The following is a 22,506-nucleotide window of genomic DNA, read 5'->3' as shown; positions in this document are numbered from 1 at the left end:
GCCTCGAATTATAATTATAAATAAAAATAGATTTAAAAACGCAAATAGTGAATAGAATGAGGCGTTACTTTGCGGAAATCCATATTAATTAAAACCAAAATATTACTTTGCTAATCCGCGAAAAGCAAATAAGCAAGCAAGCTTTGGATTAACAAAGTAATATTTTGGTTTTGATTTAAAAACGCATTCAAGAAATATTACATAATGGACGGGAGTGTGTGAGGGCAGGTATTACCCGATAACCAGACAGAAATTTTATAGCATTCTTGGTGCAGCGGAGTTGTGTTAACGGAATTGGTATAGATCATTCTAACTGAAATGGTAAATTAATGTTAATATTAACGTAATTACGAGTAACGCTAATTAATTATTAGGGATGAAATCGTTTATACCAATTCCGCTAACACCACTCCGCTGCACCGAAAATGCTATCAATTTACGATGTTTGCTGATGCCTATTTACTTACCTTATTTTTACTAATTGTGATTGTGTCTAGTATGCGTACCATATATTATAGTACCATATACCATATATTATAATCACCCGTGATCCAGAACCTAGGCCTTCTTTAAATTAAAGCTAAATCGTTATCACAGCTAACACCACAACGACAAAAGTGATGTTTATTTGTTTCACCGGAAAATAATAAGCGAAAAAGCACAAGCATCTTTAAATTATATCTCTGACACTATCGACTCACTACGTAACCTGCAGTAAGACACGATAGGTATCAAAATTTTCCACGCCGATTTTACGCCGGTCAAATTAATCGGCGGCGGCGGCGTGGAAAAATCGTCGGCGGCGCGGCGGCGGCGCGGCGGCGCGGCGCACATGTCTACAGCGGAGTGGTGTTAACGGAATTGGTATAGATGATTCTAACTGAAATGGTAAATTAATGTTAATATTAACGTAATTACGAGTAACGATAATTAATTATTAGGGATGAAATCGTTTATACCAATTCCGCTAACACCACTCCGCTGCACCGAAAATGCTATCAATTTACGATGTTTGCTGATGCCTATTTACTTACCTTATTTTTACTAATTGTGATTGTGTCTAGTATGCGTACCATATATTATAGTACCATATACCATATATTATAATCACCCGTGATCCAGAACCTAGGCCTTCTTTAAATTAAAGCTAAATCGTTATCACAGCTAACACCACAACGACAAAAGTGATGTTTATTTGTTTCACCGGAAAATAATAAGCGAAAAAGCACAAGCATCTTTAAATTATATCTCTGACACTATCGACTCACTACGTAACCTGCAGTAAGACACGATAGGTATCAAAATTTTCCACGCCGATTTTACGCCGGTCAAATTAATCGGCGGCGGCGGCGTGGAAAAATCGTCGGCGGCGGCGGCGCGGCGGCGCGGCGCACATGTCTACAGCGGAGTGGTGTTAACGGAATTGGTATAGATGATTCTAACTGAAATGGTAAATTAATGTTAATATTAACGTAATTACGAGTAACGATAATTAATCATTAGGGATGAAATCGTTTATACCAATTCCGCTAACACCACTCCGCTGCACCGAAAATGCTTTACGATGTTTGCTGATACCTATTTACTTACCTTATTTTTACTAATTGTGATTGTGTCTAGTATGTATACCATACCTATAGGTAAAAATATATAAATATTAAGCATGCTATTTGAGCGAAGTGACGCATTGGCACCACGTATAAAGTTTCTGTGGTGCATCTTAGTTTTAAGTTTATTGTAATTATGTTTTGTGATATAAAAAACAGAAACCAATATGGTGTACTTACATCCATAGACCTAGACTTAGACTTAGATCTAGACCTTATTCTCTTAGACTCTCTAGGCTTCTTCCTACATTTTTCAGCCACGTACTCGGTTGTAGGCACCTTTCCGTGAATCTTTAATTCAGTAACTTCAATTTTGCATTGCTTTTTTAAGCATGGCGTTGCATTGCATGGCTGAGCACCCTTCGACTCGCTGCTGTGAGCAATCTTCACATGTCTTTGTAAAACATTCAGCTGGCCTGCGAGGATGTATAACACTGATTCTAACATCTTGTAGTCTACCATAGGCTCCATAGGTGACTGCAAGAAACGCATTTGTGATATACACGGAGATCGATTCTAAACCAATTTGTTACGGTTTTGATATGATCTTGCCGATCGTCTTGGTGATTGGCGTGCATCTCACGCGCATAGGGTTGCCATATGGAAGAATTAAATGTCCTGATAAAAATCCGAACATCACTCTAAAAATCAAGACATTTCTTGTAGCAGAGATTTGGCGTAGCTTAAACGACGCCCCGGCTGCGCGCTGCTCTCTGCGGTGTACTGTATCGTGGATCTACTTTTCCCTTTTCCTTTGCCCGATCCCGTAGGGGCGCGCATTTTATTTTTATAACGTCATTCCTAAAAATCCGGACACATTCCAAGTCCGGCCGCAATCCGGACAAAGGGTTAATAATCCGGTCATGTCCGGACAAATCCGGACGTATGGCAACCCTGGCAACGCGCACGACTTTCATTTCATTTTGCATGCACCAATCAAAGCGAGCAATCTTCAAGGTCGTATTAAAATCTGAATCGGGCTCATATATCACTACATTACGGTTATTCATTTGTAAGCTGCCCACTTTGTGCCCAAATCTTCTGTATAACGTCTGTAAGAGCCCTGTTACAGACGTTATACACAAGATTTGGGTTGCACACATTATTCAGCTAACTCCTTCAGCTTACAGTACGGTATGCTCTATTATTCTAACAATATTCAGCTACTTTGTGTTACTTGGGATGGAGTTGTTTTATTAGCCATTTTTTAGCATAGATCAAACGAAGGCCACTGATAAGAGCATATTGGATCGAACGAAGGCCACTGATAATAGAATCTTTTATCTTGGGTTTCGTTTGATTCGCACTGAATGCACCTGTAAATGTTGTATTTATTGTTCAATATTTTTTAAATTTCTCATGTTCTGAAAGTGGGTCTTTGTTGTTCTAAAAAGTGTGCAGAAAATAATAAGTTTCTTATCACTGTACAGTACTGAGCACTGTACTTTCCAAGTACGGTTTTCCCTTTTATTTATGATAAGCAATGAAAATTTTGGGTTTAAAATCGATTTGTTGTACAGTTTCCATTCTGACGATTAACTCCCCATTCCATAATTACGATCTTTTACCTAAATTTTTAATTGGAAGTTTCCTCAAGAAATACTACTGCAGTTTATACTTAGCCGTGTTTTTTTTAAATGCAAATGTATTTTACTTTCCTCGTATTCGAAGTGAAAAGTAGAGTGTTTAACTGGGGAGAAAGGCACCATTTCAGTGTCGGATTATAGGTGCTCTCACTGCGTTCGAGCGCGAAACTACCTCAACAGAAATAGGTGCCTTTCATCCCTTGGTTACTAATCTACTATTATAACTTACATCTCTATTGAATTGTATAGCAGCATCAATCATTTCCCGAACAGTCATTAATTCTGTTTCCGACCCCGACATACTGTATCCCGACATAATACTAAAATGTATGTATTTGTATTTGTAGAGAGATAGCTTAGGTACCTACAAATTCAGTTTTACGGAAAAGTAACGCAAGCAAACAATTAATATTATAAAACAAATCCACTTAGATAAATCACATAAAAATACTTGATTGCTATGGATGATTGCTATTATTTGACAGAGCCGTCAAGTAAGAATATAAAAGAACACGAAACAAAGAAAATGCGACATTAAAAAGACAGCGGAACAAAAATACACTAGCCAGTTCGATAAAAGAAACGATTTAACTCAAAAAGTTTTTACACAACACATTGGTATTAAATAAATAAATAATAGTTATTTGTTTTACAAGGGGGCAAAGTTGTTGTTTAACCGCTCGTGTTAATATTGATACCCGAGCAAGTGAAAGATTCCAAAATTGAATTCGAAAAATGGAATCTTGAGCGTTGCAAGGGTTTCAAAGCACGAGGGTTAAACAAAATTTGCCCCCGAGTGAAACACAAAATTTTTCAGCACACCAACCCGAAGCAAATATTAAATGTAAAATATCAAACAAAACCACACCAAATCAAATCCAAATGAATGTTATTAAATATTTATCACCCAAAATTATCATTTAAAAGTCAATTCTACCAGCAAACATAAGAAGACATCTCAATATTTGCATTTGATTACTTTGCCTCACATGTGAATAAAATGCATTTTTGCTATCAGTTTTTGAAGTGCAAAGTAAGCCTTTCCGAGCTGGTGTGGTGAAAAATAAAATATTATAGGGACATTCATACAGTATTCACTAAGTCCCAGTTGATTAAATCGCAGGACCGGCGTTTGCACTTTTAAAAAACCGGCCAAGTGCGAGTTGAACTCGCGTACGAAGGGTTCCGTACCATTACGCAGAAAACGGCAAAAAAATCACGTTTGTTGTATGGGAGCCCCACTTAAATATTTATTTTATTTTGTTTTCAGTATTTGTTGTTATAGCGGCAACAGAAATAAATCATCTGTGAAAATTTCTACTGTCTAGTTATCACGGTTCATGACATGAGTTACAGCCTGGCCCCTGTTTCACCAACGTGACAGGTGCGACGAATTGTAAAATCACTGTTGCTGACGTCACAGGCATCCATGGGCTACGGTTACCGCTTACCATCGGGCGGGCCGTATTCCTGTTTGCCACCATCATTGTATTATTAAAAAAAACTTTATGATATCGGAAAAAAACAGATATTTCTCTTGCTAAGTTTATGACAATTGTCACAAGAAACACTACAATTGTCACGAAATTCCGACATTTGCTTATCATGAACAGTGGTACAACTAAAAATGAAATGCTATTGCATTTAATATTCTATCTTTTACTGGTAAGATTTAAAGTCAAATGGCATTTCATTTTGTTTTGTGTCACTATTCATGATAAGCGTCGATATAACTCATTACCTGTCAAGAATTACCTACAATTCTTCTAAATCTTTGACAATTGTCAGAAACATCGCAGGAGAAATATCTGTTTTTTTTCGATATAATAAAGTTTTTTTAAATAATACAATGATGGTGGCAAACAGGAATACGGCCCGCCCGATGGTAAGTGGTAATCGTAGCCCATGGATGCCTGTGACGTCAGCAACAGTGATTTTACAATTCGTCGCACCTGTCACCGATGTGAAATTGGGGCCTGGTGACAGACAGACTGACGGACGGACAGACAGACGGACAGACGGACGGAGTCTTAAGGGGCCCACTGATTAACAGTTCGCCGGACGGTATCGGCCTGTCAGTTGTTCGGAACTGTCAAAATTTTGTTCTAACTGACAGGCCGATACTGTCCGGCGGACTGTTAATCAGTGGGTCCCTTAATTAATAGGGTCCCGTTTTTACCTTTTGGTTACAGAACCCTAAAAATAATAGACGTTTAGAGTTAGAACAAGAAAAGTTTGCAGCGATTTGATTTGATTGATAGCTCACGCATTGAAAGCGTTATTTTTTGTGCTCATGCTCGTAAGATCAGGCATATCGTTAAATTCCTAGGTATATCGTGAAACGTGACAATCTTTGGCTCGTTCCCTGAGTCAAGGCCCTATTTATGGGCAGTTTGCCCTTCGGGCATCTGAAGCAACCTAACGAACCTATCCTACCAATATAAATCTTAAATTAAAAAAACAATATTATAAATGTGTATATTACGATTTTTAAAAATTTAATGCAATAATAATACAATGGATCCAGTAAAAATTTAAATATCGTAATTATCAAAAGGCAAAGCCTGATTTTCAGATCCTTCGCTACGTTTATGCGCTGCCAGCCAAGACATCTCTTCCATTATGGCGAATGATGACGTATTTCTCTCGGTAATAGCTGATTTTGTGGCTGGAAAAAAGATAATAATAATCGAACCAGGCTTTTAGCACAATGGCGCCGTGGCAGTGTCTCGCGTGCTAGATTGACTAGCGGTCTTTTCCTACATTTATGAATAAGAAAGGGACGGGTGGTCTGTTTCGCTTTCTTGCGATTGTGAAACTATCACAGCACTCATGTGCTAAAGTCAGGGATACACTAGGGCATAAAGGACCCCGCAAACATGGAAAAAGTGTACGGAATATGGCCTGGCGCAGACCACGAACGTAAGTTTTACGCGATTAAGTACCGTGTTAGTTTTAAAATTATGAGTGTAAATCGTGATAGTTTAAATCAAATTAAAGTGGTTTCAAAAGTAACCCCGAAACGTATCACTTTCAACCCGTCTCATAGATAAACAGACTTTCCGACCAAAAGTTAATTGAGCCAGTCTCAAAAAGTTTGTACATTTCGATCACATCTTAAATGTGTAAGGAAATCCGGTAACAAAAAAGGAATGTTTCTTAGAAACTTTCTGGAACATTTTAGGATATATGGTGGAAGTTGTTCAACTTCATGTACTTTTGTGATCGAAATGTACAACCTTTTTGAGAATTGCTCAATTATGTTTATGTTTATGACTAATTTCGTCTTCTTACCCTGCTCATCGGCGTTTTTATCCAGCTGCTGAGTGCCTTTTGGAATGTTACACTGTGCACAAGGTTTAAGTTCTATGTACTGATCAGTCATATATGCCTGCAAAATAAAATTTTAAACAAATGTGGTGTAATTACATTTTATACAACTGTTTACTACATTTTAAAATATAGTGATTAAAGCCGAAAGCAAGCGTATAGTCCGACAAGAAATTGTAGAAAATTATTGAGGGCGCTATCGCCACCTCCTACATAACTGTTAAATTTTTGACTTAAAATGCTTAATCATAGCAACAATTTAGAATGATTTTTTTAGTTCTATTTTATTTATTTTTATATCGTAATAAATATGTATATCAAAATGATCATAAAATGTAACCTAAAAATGAAACTATAATTAACACCTAAAATAAAATAAAAACATGAGTGACAAGACATTATGGCACTGGTCCCACCGCGAGCTAGTAAGCTATGAGCTATCGGCTATAAACACGAACAAAAGATAAGCACTCCCGTGTAAATAAAAGAGACACGGCGATATTTATAGCTCACGCTGGGCGAGTAACTATAAATATCGCCGTGTCTCTTTTATTTACACGGGAGTGCTTATCTTTTGTTCGTGTTTATAGCCGATCATCACTATCGTTCATAGCTTACTAGCTCGCGGTGGGACCAGTGCCTAAGCCTCAACAATGGATACAATACAATATTGAAGTACAACACCGACGACGTTACATATAGTAAGGTAGTTTAATAAAAAAACAATAATATATAACCTTTCCGTCACTGCCGATCGTAGTAGTATTTTCTCGTGGACATTGAGTGATGGTTACACCAGGAGGAGCCCGAGATATAGGTGGTATAAGAGTATGGGAGCCACCACAAAACCGCTGGCACACATGGCTTCTGTTAAGAAAAGAAGGAATAAACAAAGTTTATTATATGATGAAGTGAATGGCGTAATTCTAAAACAATACCTACTTCACTTTTGAGATTATATAAAGAATATGCTTTGGACTAATTCAGTCTTTTGTCAGCGCATCAACTCGCCACGCATGAAAAGCTAACCTACGCAGTCTGATATTAGGCACCTTAGTCTGATATTAATTACCTAGGGTGACGGCACCAGTAATGGACACGGCACCAATTATGGACATTTTTTACGTTGATCGAATTTATTAAGCAACTGTCCCAACATTTTTCAACTGGCAACACTAAAGCATAACCAATAGACGTTTGAGCTGTCATTTTGACACATGTCACCAAAATCAGCCGTTTTGTTCTAAGATGGCTGCGAAGTAAAATCTCGTTGCGGGCGGTGGTCATAAAAATCCGTTATTGTTGTTGAAATCGTTAAGGAGGTGAGTACATATTTGTGCATGGTATTATCTTGTGTTATGTTGTAATGAGATTTAATGTTATTTTTACTGAATAATACTATATTGCAAGTAAATTGAGCTAAGTTGAATATGTCCAATCACAGCAATAAGTTTTTTGTGGGGTTTGTTCATTACTGGATTCGATATTTTATGAAATTCAGTAATGGACAAGTGTCCAAGCTTAAGCTTTTTATTACTTTTTTAGTTTATTGTGTTAAATTATTTAATTTATTGCACTAAACATTTGAGTTGGGTTGATTTTGTGATTGCTCTTTATTTTCCAATAATGGACGATGTCCATAACTGGGTATTTTTAGTTGTCCATAATTGGGCTCTTTGTTTTGTCTTAGATGGATGGATAAATGTGGTCGGACTGCAAAAACTGCCAGGCTAAGGCGAGGCCGACCAAGCCATACGTCAACAGGTTTATTTTGCTATTATAATCCGTTTTTTATTCATCCTATTTTTCGATGAGGCAAATAATAGCTGTCACGCGGTACCACAAATTTGGTCGGACTACAAAAACTGCCAGGCTAAGGTGAGGCCGACCAAACCATACGTCAACAGGTTTATTTTAACTATTATAATCCGTTTTTTTCATCCTATTTTTCGACAAGGTAAATTATAGCTGTCACGTGGTACCACAAATTTGGTTGGACTGCAAAAACTCGTAGCCTGGCAGCAAAAACTGCCAATTCTATTTCTTGATGAGGTAAATTGTAGCTCTCACGTGGTACCACAAATTTGATCGACCCAATCGCCAATCGGCCGGCCAATACAGGATTTGGCCGACCATTTTTTTTACTGTCCTCAAAGGCAGCTATCGTACCATACAAGTTTCATACGATTTTTCGATAAGATTTTTTTGATGATTTTTTTATAACTGTGGTCGGACTGCAAAAACTGACTGGTTATGGTGAGGCCGACCAAGACACGTCAACAGGTTTATTTTAGCTATTATAATCTGTTTGTTTCATTCTATTTTTCGATGAGGTAAATTGTAGGGATTGTAGCTGTCACGTGGTACCACAGATTTGGTGGAACTGCAAAAACTGCCAGGCTAAGGTGAGGCCGACCAAGCCATACGTCAACAGGTTTATTTTAGCTATTATAATCTGTTTGTTTCATTCTATTTTTCGATGAGGTAAATTGTAGGGATTGTAGCTGTCACGTGGTACCACAGATTTGGTGGAACTGCAAAAACTGCCAGGCTAAGGTGAGGCCGACCAAGCCATACGTCAATAGGTTTATTTTAGCTATTATAATCCGTTTTTTTCATCCTATAGGTAAATTGTAGCTGTCACGTGGTACCACAAATTTGGTTGGACTGCAAAAACTCGTAGCCTGGCAGCAAAAACTGCCAATTCTATTTCTTGATGAGGTAAATTGTAGCTCTCACGTGGTACCACAAATTTGATCGACCCAATCGCCAATCGGCCGGCCAATACAGGATTTGGCCGACCATTTTTTTTTACTGTCCTCAAAGGCAGCTATCGTGCCATACAAGTTTCATACGATTTTTCGATAGGTCTTTTTCATGTTTTTTTTTTATAAATTTGGTCGGACTGCAAAAGCTGCCAGGTTAAGGTGAGGCCGACCAAGACATACGTCAACAATTCTATTTTGCTATGAGGTAAATTGTAGGTGTCATTTGGTCCAATAAATCTGGTCGGACTGCAAAAACTGCCAGGCTAAGGTGAGGCCGACCACTTTTTTTTTACTGCCCCCAAGGTCAGGTATCCTACCATACAAGTTTCATTCCATTTTTCGATGAGGTATTTTTTTGATGTTTTTTTGTCCAACGTTTTTGCCATTTGTACAAAATCTGCCAGGTTAAGCCTAGGCCGACCAAGTGCGTTGAAAGTTGGAAGGTACTAAATGTCAGGTACCTCTACAGGGTAGGTATATTCTATTTTTTGATCAGGTTTGTTTCATGCAGCCGGCAACCGGACTAAAACTCTTATAGTATAACTTAGAAATCTAAATGAAAGTTCAAATAGCGTTAATAAAAGTTGATTTGTGACATCATTTGTTTCATTTATGTGTTCAATACAAAAGTGTCCATTAATGGATGTTCATAATTGGGTCCATGTCCATGACTGGGTGTCCATTACTGAATTTTTGATGTCCATCAATGGTGATTTCGTAAATTTCAATTTATATATTTTTTATTAATTATGTATTAAACATACAGAATTTTTGGTTTTGTTTAAATGTTCTTCATGTATTTAAGTGCCGAAAAAAAAATCACCATTTTTGTATCGTCAAAAACATCCCATTTTTAAACGAAATTCTAATTTAGTGCGCTTAACATGTCCATGATTGGTGCCGTCACTCTAGCAAGTTTATCCACTATAAAATTGGTAACCAGGGTATACCCAAATTCCAGTACCTCTCATTCTTAGGATGCGCTACAGGGCGTCCCGGAATACATAGTCCTGCATGGTCCCCATCTTCTTTTGGTATGTTAGGACCTTCGGCACCATCTGCTGATGCTCTTATCTTAGTAAAATTAGGCAGCCTCTGAACAGGTACTTCTATATTCATGCTAGCAGGAGTACCGCAGCATACACAGTCAGCGTCACTGAAGAGTTTCTTCCTAATAGCGGCGGCACGAGGCTCACCGACCACCTCTATCAGCTTATCTACCTTGTCTTGCAGGTTATTGAGATGGCGGTTTATGTCCTCACGTAGAGTATAGATGACCTTCCAATCGCCCTTTTCGTTTATTGATTTAGTAAGGTCGTCTATAGCCATCTGGAAAAAAACATTGTTGCATTATGTAAATTTGGGAATTGGACACTCAGTATAATAATATTTTATAATTTTAAAATATTACAAGTTATAAGATTACTAAAAATATTTGTCATAGGTTTGTTACGATCGTGGTGAAAACGTGAGTGATTAGTGTAAGATTTAAGTATCAGTTCAGTTGCAGTAATTTCACAATGAAATTTGTAGTATTACTTATAGAAGTAAATAGTTACCTGCCAAACGACTTCTTGATTGTTGAACTTGTTATATGAAGCATTAATCTTTGTTTGTAGATCTGCACAAACTGCATTAAATTCCCCTGCTGAGACCATCCCATTAAGGTTTTCGATGCCAGCTTTATCGCGGAGCACGTCAGTGATCTCGTCTCGATCGGCCTTCGCATCACGTATTATCTCGATTTCTTTCCATATTCTCTGGATTTACATAAGGAAAAAGTGTGTAAATGCTCCTTAATTATCAAAACCCATTTATCACATCCGGAATTATTATTATTAGTTATAATTATATCTATTCATTCATTTAGCTTGTTCAAATTTTCGACCCATTTCAGAAATAAGACATTTACTATTTTATTTTCTAGCTTAGTTAGTAGTTTTTTGTTTAATTCCTGAAATAGATCGAGAATAATATTTATATTTTTTTTTATTTTTTTTTTATTAAACTTTACACATAAATTAACAGTATGACACCAAAGCACTTATGTGGTATATTACATTATAATATTAAAATTCTAAAAATATTTATACAACAACAAATAAACTTATAACAATGAGATCTGGGACGCTTTTTACATTATATTATTTTCTATGCACCTTATCAGATTCCTGTAAAATACACCAGCACTATCAGCAAATATATAGGTATGTACTTATTGTATGTAGGTAATATATCATCTTCTAGCACCTAATACACAACCTCTTCTGAGTTTGCTGCGGAGCTAGATAGATTTGCGTAAGATTATCCTGTAAATAATATACTATACCGCCAGGTCCAAAGTCATATTATTCTGAAAAGCTCTCAGATTTTTCAGTTCGGCGGTTGTATTTTCTAAATCTTGCTGAAATGTGTCTAGCCGTATATTTAATTCCTTTAGAGCTGCAATTAACATACATATAAGTTGATAGTGCTTGCCATTATGATGATTATGATAAATTTGATCACGATGATGATAGGAATGGTGTTGGCTGCAAATGGTGATGGGCTGATGGCAATTACAGTTACGAAATACAAAAAAAGAGATAACCATAATCACGATGATGATGTTGAAATAAGGACCAAATTGTTTCTTTAATTTTAAAACTGTGATAGTTGCATAACCTATTTTATGAATATAATATATTATATACATTAAATAAGTAGTTACCTTCCGGAGTAGAGCGTATCTGAGCCACTTTGTCTACCATATTTTCTATTCCTGTTTCTAATTGATACTGCATCTGAGTCAGCTGTTCTTGATAGCTGCCAATCTATGTAATAAAATTTAAAGTTTAGAATGTAATTAAGAATTGTAAGTTTAGAAGTGCGTCGTACTTTTTTCTAAATTGAAAATTTTGAAATGATTTGTATATTACCTGAGATGAAAGACTAAAGTCTAGATTAATAAACTTTTCAGCATATTCTGTAATTTCGGCTTCTAAATTTTCAATACGCTCTCTGTAATTTACCGATTCTATTTTTCTTTCTGTAGGCAAAAAACTGATTGTTAAAATAAAACAAAGGACAATTGTTTGATTCTTAATGGGATACACAAATTTACTTACCAAGTTGTCCTAACAATAATTCAGTATTTTTGGTATCAGGATGCTTAGCATGTTTTTTTACGACTTGCATAACTTCGTCGTACAACTCATGCATAGCGTTGCTGGAATGCAGAATATGTTTTACAATAAGAGTGACTATCAAATGTTAATAAATATAAACTTTACGCAAGATAACTAATAAAATTTTCGTAGTTACTTAAATTCATCGCGGGAAACCCAATCAGTTTGTACATTTTCATCTCGACGTGGTAAGCTGATCTCATTAAGAAGACCTCCACGAGCAAAGTTTGTTTCCAATTCACGAAACTGAGACACGTTAACTCCTGGAGTCCTTTTAGCCAGTTCAGTGAGTAAGGACGTCATGATTTCAAAGGCTTTTTCGAAGGTCTGCAGTCTTGCTGACATTTGGAAAGCCGCCATCGCTTCCGTTAGAGAAGCTCCGGATCGAAGAGCTTTCAAAAACTCTGCATTGTCGGGAAAATTCGGGATGCCTATCGTCGGATCAAATCTGGCTTCAAGCTCGTGAACAGCATTAGCTAGTTCATCGAATTGTTCTTTAGTCACCACACTTATGCGTGGAACGCGACCTACGCAAAAAAGAGTATTTATATAGGGTGGTCCAAACCTAGACATTTAGGATTGAATAAAATAATAAAACTATCGTATTATTGTCTTACCTTGAGGTGAAACTGCAACAGCATGGAAATAAAAAGACAGATTATTTCACTATTTTAGGTATTATTTATAAATGTACTTAATTAAATAAGCTATAGGTGCGTAGTTTAATAAGCTAATGAGCTGTATAAATGGATTTTTTTAACGGAATTATGATAGAAATAGTTAATATAACTTAATAAGTTTAGAAATGATAGAAATCTTTACCTATAATTAGATTTTCCTTGCCTGGAAACAAAAAAAAACCTTAAATGCCAAGACATTATCGCAGATTTTGTTACTAAATAGGCTAAGTAATTATAATTAAATAAGTGACATCACTATTTATTTTTGATAGGTAAATGAATTGAATAAAACTTACCGAAAGAATGCACTGAAGCCATCGGAGATGGCGATAAAGCAGGATCTTCATGAGAATCAGCTCGCTACGAAATAAAAAAAAAACGTTTCAATGAATAGTGACATGAAATAGAATGTATTTTTGTATTTTTTGGTACCTTTATATTAAGCTGAATCGACAACGCAGCGGACTACATTTTGAAAAAATCTCATATGCACTGCTACTCAAAGTTAAATTGCAGTAACTGTATACTTACATCCCATTTACCACATTTTACTTTTGATTGACAGAACAAGAAAACAAGATACGAGCTTTTTTTAAAGTAGTCACGATATGCATACTTGCACAAATGATCGTAAATGATAAATACCTGACTTATGATCCTGATTTCTCGCTCTCGCAGCTCTTCCATGTCCTTGAGAAAATAGAGACATTTACTTTAGCGGCCAAATACATAATCTATTTACAGGTGAACTTTAAGAGGGTAAGCTAGACTAAGCTGTTAATTGGTAGGTGTCTTCTTCAACATACCTTGGACATAATTTTTCCAATAAATTACCCGTATGTACTAACACTATAGTTTATCCAACATAACTGAACACAGGTAACAATTCAGTTACTACATACAGACATGCGATTATATTAACAAGCTAAGTAAAATAAAAAAAATGCTTACATCTTCGTTTGTAACGTGTATTGAAACTGCTTCTTGTAACACACGGTCACCTATGTCATAATCTACATGCTCCTCAGTGCCGTCAGAATGAACTATTACACCTCGTTCTTTTTCACGTTCCACTTTATCTTTTCTTACTTTCTTTTTGATGATTTTTTCCGTCTGGTTAGTTTTCAACTCTTTACTTGTTCCTTCCTCTACTTTGTTGTTTTCTTCATCTTTTGATTTTTCTTTTATGTTTACTTTTCCTCCGTCTTTTGATTTTCGTTCCTCTTTTCTCTTCACATGTTGCACTGTTCTCTCCTCTGACTTTCTTTTGCCTCCTTCTTTGCTTACTCTGGTTTGCTTTTCTTTATCGTCAATTTGTAGTCTAATTTCAGAAACAGTCTGACTCGGACGTAAATTTGTTTTGAAGTGCTTTCCACCGCGGTCAACGGAAACTTGCACTTGTCGGTGTAGAACTCTTAATTGGTTGGCAATTATGATGATTACCGTTTTCAACAATCGTAAGTTGATTGTACTATTTGTCTGAAATATTTAAATCATCTTTATAAGACTACTAAAAACAATCTAGTTTTAGTAAGTATCAAATAGCTACGTTTTTCAATTCGTGTTTTACAAATACACTTAGAAATATTTCATAAATTTAATTAATTAGGTACTTACTATTTCATCCGGAAAGGCGGTGTCTATTAATTCCTGAACACTCATTATTGTATCAGACATGATTAAATATTCTGAATAGGTTAATGTTTGTCAAGACAACTTTTAGAAAACAGTTTGGAAAGTCAAGTAACGTTGTAAATCTAGTTGGTTTTTGTCGCTTTGCTTTTGGCTTATATAGGTATTGTATTCGATAGTCAAAACGCTGTTGCGATACCAACAAAACGCATAGAGTCAGACCAAGAAAAATCTGCAGCGGATTTGATAGCCTACGCAGTGCAAGTGTTATTTTAAATGTCAAACTTCTATGAAATTATGATGTATAAAAAACACTGGCACTGAGAGGGCTATCAAAATCGCTGCAGACTTTTCATGGCTTAACTCTATATACTGATTTAAACTAACACGATTTTAAAACGGATACCGCACTTAATCGAGTAAAACATACGTTTATTTATGGCCTGACGTTTAGAATGTGACGCCATTGAGTTTCCTTTAATATAAGTACTTAGCCATACCCCGAACTTAACGGAGTTTAAATAAAACACCATTTGTATATAATACACGAAATTTATTTCAATGAAACATGGTATAAGAGTATCTGGTAAATTATAAAGTACGTAGGTATGTAATGTAGAAAAACTATAATTATTCAAAATAAATTAACCTCAACTAAATTACATCAAATATAATAATAAAACAATTATTAAAACAAATGTACTAATAATAATCGTGACCAAAACAGTGGATGGAAACTTTCGTACAGGTAGGTCTTTCAGACACATAAATACACGAAATTTATTTCAATGAAACACGGCGGTATAAGAGTATCTGGTAAATTATATGGTAGTTACCTAATGTAGAAAAACTAAAATTATACAAAATAAATTAACCTCAACTAAATTACATCAAAGATAAAATAATTATTAAATAAATGTACTAATAATAATTGTAACAGAACAGCGGATGAAAACTTTTTTACAGGTATTTACCGGACTTTGCAGACTCAAAAATACACGAAAGTTATTTCAATGAAACACGGTATAAGAGAACCTGGTAAATTATATTGTAGGGGGTTTTCAGAAAAAATGGTAAGTACCATTTACTTTTTTTCGAAAATCTATCAACTTTTGGGTTAGTTAGATTCAGAATCACGAGTACTATTGAATGAGACAAAGAAAAAAAGTTTCCCCGGTTTTTCATACAAACCCTGGGTGTCAATTTTGTACAAAATGTATGTGTAAATGCGTTACAGAAATGTAATGTTTTAGGGACACTTTTTTTAATCGATAGTCCTCGTGGTTCTGAGGAGAAATAATCCAAAGGTTGATGGATTTCGAAAAAAAAGTAAATGAATACACTTTTAAGTGAAAATGCCCAGTAGACCTATTATAGAAAAACTAAAATTATACAAAATAAATTAACCTAAATTAAATTACATCAAAGATAATAATAAAATAATTATTAAAACAAATGTATTAATAATTATTACAGAACAGTCGATGCAAATTTTCTTACAGGTGGACACATAAACGTTTAGTTATCTCCGACCTGAAAGTAAGGCAGGGAATCTGTTATTATCAAACATATCAAAATGAAATTGGTATTGATCTAGAAGTTGTTATATCTAAGATAAAATATATCTTTGAATTTGACAGCTGATGTAGACAGTGGCATCTGCGCTAAATCCTGGTTGTCGAAAATTGACGTTTGAAAATCCATATCGGAACATATATCATTTATTTTAGACTTAACAAAAATTTATAAGTACTTCTTTTCCGTGTTATCCCCGAATGGGCTGTGTCATGAATTTGAACCCAGAATGGTAAATTAGCCTTTTAAACGGAAGATAAAAGTTTTTATTCTAAAAACAAAAACTAATTTCCAGAAAACTGTGAGATGTTCTTGTAGTTGTCTACGTCAATATAAAAATGTCAAAATTCTAAAAAAACAAACGTATAAATTATTAACCTTAACCTTGTCATTGTCAGGAACTGCATCGCCATTAGGCTTTGAGTCTGGGTTCAGCTGTCTTGCAAACAATACTAACGACTCCTCTGCTGGTTTAACAATGTCACCGCAATCGTGTTGGCAGATAAATGAACTGAAAGGTAAATATTACATTGAAACTCCTTAGTACATCTTTCATCTGTATATCACACATAGTTTACATGTTATGGGAATGCCTTACCTTTGCTCAAGAGGATGTGGAATCGGTCGTCCAGGTATGCAAATTTTTGCCATTTCTTGGTTTTTAATTTTGGTGTTATCAGCAGGAACAGGGGCTGTAAATATAATTTCTTTCCAAAGTTTCAGACTCAGTTCATCCTTTACTACCTCGACTGGAGCTCCACAGGATAAGCATTTCTCATCGCGTTTTACTGTTTTAGCCGTCGTATATGTCTTTGATGGCTCAAGAATCTCAAGCATGTCATTTATATCCTTATCCATTATCATTAAACATTTCTGTATACTGTTATTTAAAGATTCAAATTCGGTTTTATCACCCAACGCGGTGCATTTTGTGATAAAGTTGTCTATTGAAAACTGAGGAGAGAAATGATGTTTAAGTAATTAACTAAGTCACAAGAACATAGCTGCCGTCGTACAATGGAAGTTATGCTGTCATCTTAAAATACTGAATAACAAAGTTTTACTTACATCTTCTATTACTTAGCTCAATTTTTTTATGTAAGTATGTATTAAAATAATTAGAAAAAAAAAACTAACACCAAACATGAGTCGTTTAATCCTTACATTATCCTATAAACTTTACTTTTACGATTAAATCACTGTAGAGATGGGTAGGGGTGAGTAAATACTGAGTATTTACTCGATATTTACTCAAAGCACCCGATAAATACCCGTATTTACTCATTTAGGTGGGTAAAAACGATTGCTTATAAAATATTCAAAAAGTGAGATTTAAGAACAAAATTGTCTTTTATTGAAGAGTGCTAACTTGTATTAACAATATCTATAAAATAAAAAGCATATAGCACACTTAATTTAGGAAAAAAAGGTAATTATTAGTGAGAGGCAAATTGTGATAATGCAAAGTTAACAATTTTGTTTTAAATAAGAAGGTATTTACTTTAAAAATATGGTACTTAAATTCTATTGATGTTCTAGATAACTTCATGTCGCGCAAAAAGTGCGTGTTTACGCGGCACTTACGACCTTTTATTAAGGGTTTTTTAAAGAAAACTCAAAAATGGCTCAACCGATGATGTTCAAAATATTGTTTTTTGTACTCTATTATACGGCTAATCTCCCGATATGTTTTCATATTTTTTCTAAACTTTGGTTCTAAAGTTATAGAGAGATAAACATTATTTTGGCCTTTCGAAACGGTTTTTTTCCCAAAATATTCAATTTATCCAAAAATGTTCTTAGATACATTCCAGTTATTTTTAAAGACCCATTTAATGATGTGCAACACGTTGGTGGTTTAATGAATTTTTTTTTGTGACAATTAGTTACATGTATGGAGTGCCCCTCTTAAAAATACATTTCTTACAATTTTGACTACTTAATCGAGTAGCGGCTTACAAAATACACCTATATTTCAAATTTATATGCCCCTTTCAGCACTGTAAATAGTTTATACCCACCAATTTGGGTATAAACGAGTAAATACGGGTATATTGAGTAAATACTGAGTATTTACTCGGTATTTACCCGTGAGTATTTACTCACTACCCATCTCTAAATCAGAGTAACAAGCGCAGAGTGTAGTTATGCTACTCAGGCGTTATTTTAATAATCAAATCAAGTCTTATGTTATTTCAGTATGTTGGCTCAAAATGATAGAGAAACTTCGATTAAATGTTGGCGGGATTCTTTTGATCGCATCTTATGTTGATAGGTATATAATTGTCATTAATCTAATAAAAACAATATCGCATTCATACCAAAATGGATGCTTAACTTCTTCTATAAAAAGATTCATTAGCAAAACTCGATCATTCTTTGTCTTTGTTATTGTTATTATTAATAATGTAATAAAAACTTTTCCCGGGCATTGATGTATATCTCAGGCCGGGTCCTATGGTCACCAAGAATAGCGCTAGTTCAGCGGAGTCACTCACGAATTGAAGCCAATAGTGCAATCTAACGCAACTAGTTGCGATTGCGACAAATCGCGCGCGTGGTGCGAATTCATCAACCAATTGCGTTGTAGCGGTGTCACACCGCTGTTTGTACTGGCCCCATTTATGCACCATTTTTAGGCTTCCGTACCCAAAGGGTAAAACGGGACTCTATTACTAAGACTTCGCTGTCCTTCGTCCGTCTGTCCGTCTGTCTGTCACCAGGCTGTATCTCACGAACCGTGATAGCTAGACAGTTGAAATTTTCACAGATGATGTATTTCTGTTGCCGCTATAACAACAAATACTAAAAACAGAATAAAATAAAGATTTAAGTGGGGCTCCCATACAGCAAACGTGATTTTTGACCAAAGTTAAGCAACGTCGGGCGTGGTCAGTACTTGGACGGGTGACCGTTTTCTTTTTGCATTTTTTCCGTTTTTTTTTTGCTTTATGGTACGGAACCCTTCGTGCGCGAGTCCGACTCGCACTTGCCCGGTTTTTATTGCCCACAAGGCCAGTCCTGAGACATATGTCAATGGTCCCGGGTCTAGAACTCTATCTCTCTAACTCTCGTACGCCAGACTTATAAACCAAGAAATCTCAATCCTTACCTGCCAATCAACTTCCTTTGAAAATATTTTCATCTGGAGGTTTTTCAATATATCTTTCATACTTGCGGTTACAGCCCCAAATTGACATTGAGTTAGCATACCGTTTATGTCCGCCAGAGACAACTTATCGCCCAATGCTTCAAACATTTGCTGACGACTGCACTTTTGAATGCGAAGCTGTTCAATTTTTTTCCTAATAGGCTGTCATATCAAAAAAAAGTAGTTAAAAAGTAAATATTAGGGGACATCTTACACAGAACAACCTAGCCCCAAACTAAGCAAAGCTTATGCTATGGGTGTTAGGCGACTAGTTTGTAAATAGTAGTTTGTGTTACAAGGGATCAAAATGATACATTTCCGTCAAGGGCGTACATTGAATCCTAAATGAAGCGATGGATTCTACAATTCTAAAGTAGAATCCTGAGCGTAATGCGGGACTCAAGTGTTAACACCCACATCAACCATGAGGAAACTTTTTAATTTCTACTTTTTGCCAGGCTGTACATATTACGATGTTCATAGTTGATTATATTAATATTTTATACTGGCAATGGACAGAAAAGTGCCACTTTGATCCCTCCTAGCAGGGAAAAACAATCCATTTTCTGATTAGGAGATGTGTGAAAAAAATATTAATAATTGTACCTAATGTATTAAGGAAACTGAAAATTTATTACGTACTTCCAATTCCTTTAGGAACTTTTCAATATCTTGCTTCAAAAAATTTTGTAAGTCTTTTGTGTTGACTAAATCCCGTTTATAATCTGTAAAGGTCTCAGTTGTTGCCGCAACGGCTGAAAATAATATTAAAACTGCATTTTTACTTCTTGAAGTTTTTTGTACAGTCGACGCCAAAGATATGTTTACACTTTTCGCCTTATTTATTACAAAGATAAGGTTAGTAAAAGTGTAAACATATCTTTGACGTCGACTGTACTTTAGGATGGCTACATTATTACTGTAAATTAGTATTTTCGAATGAGCGAGCGAAGCGAAGCGAAATTCTTACATTCAACTTGAAGCATGCCGCTGGCTAGGGGCACGAGTCCCGGCATTTCGATGTTTTTAAGCTGAGCTATCAGAGGAAGCAGGTGCATCTTGTCTCCTGCACTCTTTAACATATATGGAGAATACATCATTCGGAAAACCATCGAAAATTGGGACAAGGGTTCCCCTTTTGGTGGGAAAAGGTTATCGAATCTCCGATATGCAGACGACATCATTCTTTCGGCAACATCAATGGAAAACATGAGTGAATTGTTTCAAAGACTCAAATTAGAAAGTGGCAACGTAGGTCTCGCTGTAAACAGGACGAAAACCAAAGTGATGGTGATGGATCGAGCCGCCAAGTTAGTAAATGTCACCTGCAACATTCCTGGCATTGATATAGTCTACCCCTATATTTACCTGGGTTCCCAAATCTGCAATGATGGCAAATGTGTGTCCGAGATAAGGCGAATCGGGATGGAAAAGGATGCTATGACCCGTTTAAATAACATTTGGAAGAAAAGGGGAATTGGTATCAAAACCAAGTTCAGATTGATACGAGCACCGGTATTCCCTATCTTCCTGAATGGAGTGGAAACGTGGACTATCCTGGCCAAAGAGAGAAAAAGGATTGATGCATTTGAGATGTGGTGCTGGAGACGAATGTTGCGATTACCTTGGACAGCAAGACGTACTAAATTACTAATGCATCAATCCTAACCCAGCTCTGAGTGAAAACTCGTCAGGTATTTGACATTTTACAAGAAACATTAATGGCTTATACAGTTTATTTTAATCTCTATGGTCAGTTAAGGGCTCCACAGACCTTGTAATAAATCGCACGTGATTTTCGATCCATTGCCGACTAAGTAGGTGCAACAAAACTAATTGCTCTTTATAGTTTTTGGCACACAGCGAGTTCCCGGTTCGGGGCGAACTACTAGTAATTAAAACAGGGACCCTGTGTTCTTATACATAACCACGATGTACACTAGGTAGATTATTTTTGTTCAAACTTGACCGATGAATTTCGTAAAAATAAATCAAAGAAAAGTAAACTAAAGTAAAAGTAAACTAAACTACCACAAAAAATTAAACTAAACCACAGTAAAACATCAAATACCAGCCGCATCTTCTTTTGGAGATAACAAAGCCTCTGAGACTTTGTCCAATGCCGTTTCCAAGTCTGCTTGCATCAGCGTTAAGTTATCTTGAAACACAGCTGTCTAGAAAATCGAAAAAGAAGTTAAAGTTACGTTTATTTTATTTAGCTTATTTACAAAAAGCTTAACAATTACCCTGCCATTTTTATTTAGCCCGTTATAGTGTTTTTTCCGGCCAGTTACTGATGAAGGCGTCTAAAGTCCCGCCATCTCCGTCTGGACCTGCCACGTCCGCGCTTCTTTTGCGGCATACACTTGGTGGCTATACTATACATACCCTGCCATATTACAATAAAAATATCAACAGAATAATGACCTGAGATGTTATGCGCTGATCAATATTAGCAGCTGCTTTTCCACATTCATCGAGCTTATATTCTATACCGGATATTGTATGAAAATGATTTTGAACTATGTTAACTCGCATTTCTGTAAAATAAACAACGTTTCTTTGGTTAGAATAATTCACAATATAATATAAATAATATTCTGTTGCCGGAGTCCTTCAATAATACGATTTTATGAACTATACCTATATAACTTCATACTCTTTATAGTACCCTATCATTCATCGGTAAATACAATTTTCCTACGGTTTGTGCTAAAGGGCGATAAACAAAGAACGCCATTACCTATCTCTATAGCACGCGCGTAATAGGGTATATTAGGCAAAGCTTTGCATAGGCAGCACCACTAGTACATACAGTAAACAAACCTCATTGACATCATCAATGACACATGCGCCAGTAGGTCAATCACATGGCCTACCGTGAAATAAAAAACAATCGAATGTTCGGTTTCTGAAAATAGCTTAAGCAGCAGCCCAAAAAACAGTTTAAGGCTCAGTATGTATAAGTTACTCTATGAATTTATTAGAGGCTGGCGGCGGAACATTGCAG

General features: G+C 35.8%; 1 protein-coding gene across 1 annotated transcript; it reads right to left on the bottom strand.

The window, feature by feature from the left end:
• Positions 1-5,727: 5,727 nt before the first annotated feature.
• LOC134666229 (uncharacterized) lies at positions 5,728-14,901 on the bottom strand. The gene is made up of 16 exons (XM_063523380.1): positions 14,756-14,901; positions 14,090-14,617; positions 13,784-13,828; positions 13,435-13,498; positions 13,281-13,301; positions 13,076-13,087; positions 12,595-12,985; positions 12,399-12,499; positions 12,210-12,319; positions 12,002-12,104; positions 11,621-11,733; positions 10,851-11,051; positions 10,256-10,620; positions 7,261-7,390; positions 6,488-6,584; positions 5,728-5,861 (listed from the first exon to the last, which is right to left on the bottom strand). Exons 1-16 carry the CDS (start codon positions 14,813-14,815, stop codon positions 5,728-5,730), a joined length of 2,475 nt encoding a protein of 824 aa, XP_063379450.1. The 5' UTR covers positions 14,816-14,901.
• Positions 14,902-22,506: the final 7,605 nt, after the last annotated feature.

The sequence above is a fragment of the Cydia fagiglandana genome, chromosome 7, assembly GCF_963556715.1.
Source record: "Cydia fagiglandana chromosome 7, ilCydFagi1.1, whole genome shotgun sequence".
NCBI classification, from domain to species: domain Eukaryota; kingdom Metazoa; phylum Arthropoda; class Insecta; order Lepidoptera; family Tortricidae; genus Cydia; species Cydia fagiglandana.
This window is presented reverse-complemented; position numbering and strand designations above follow the sequence as displayed.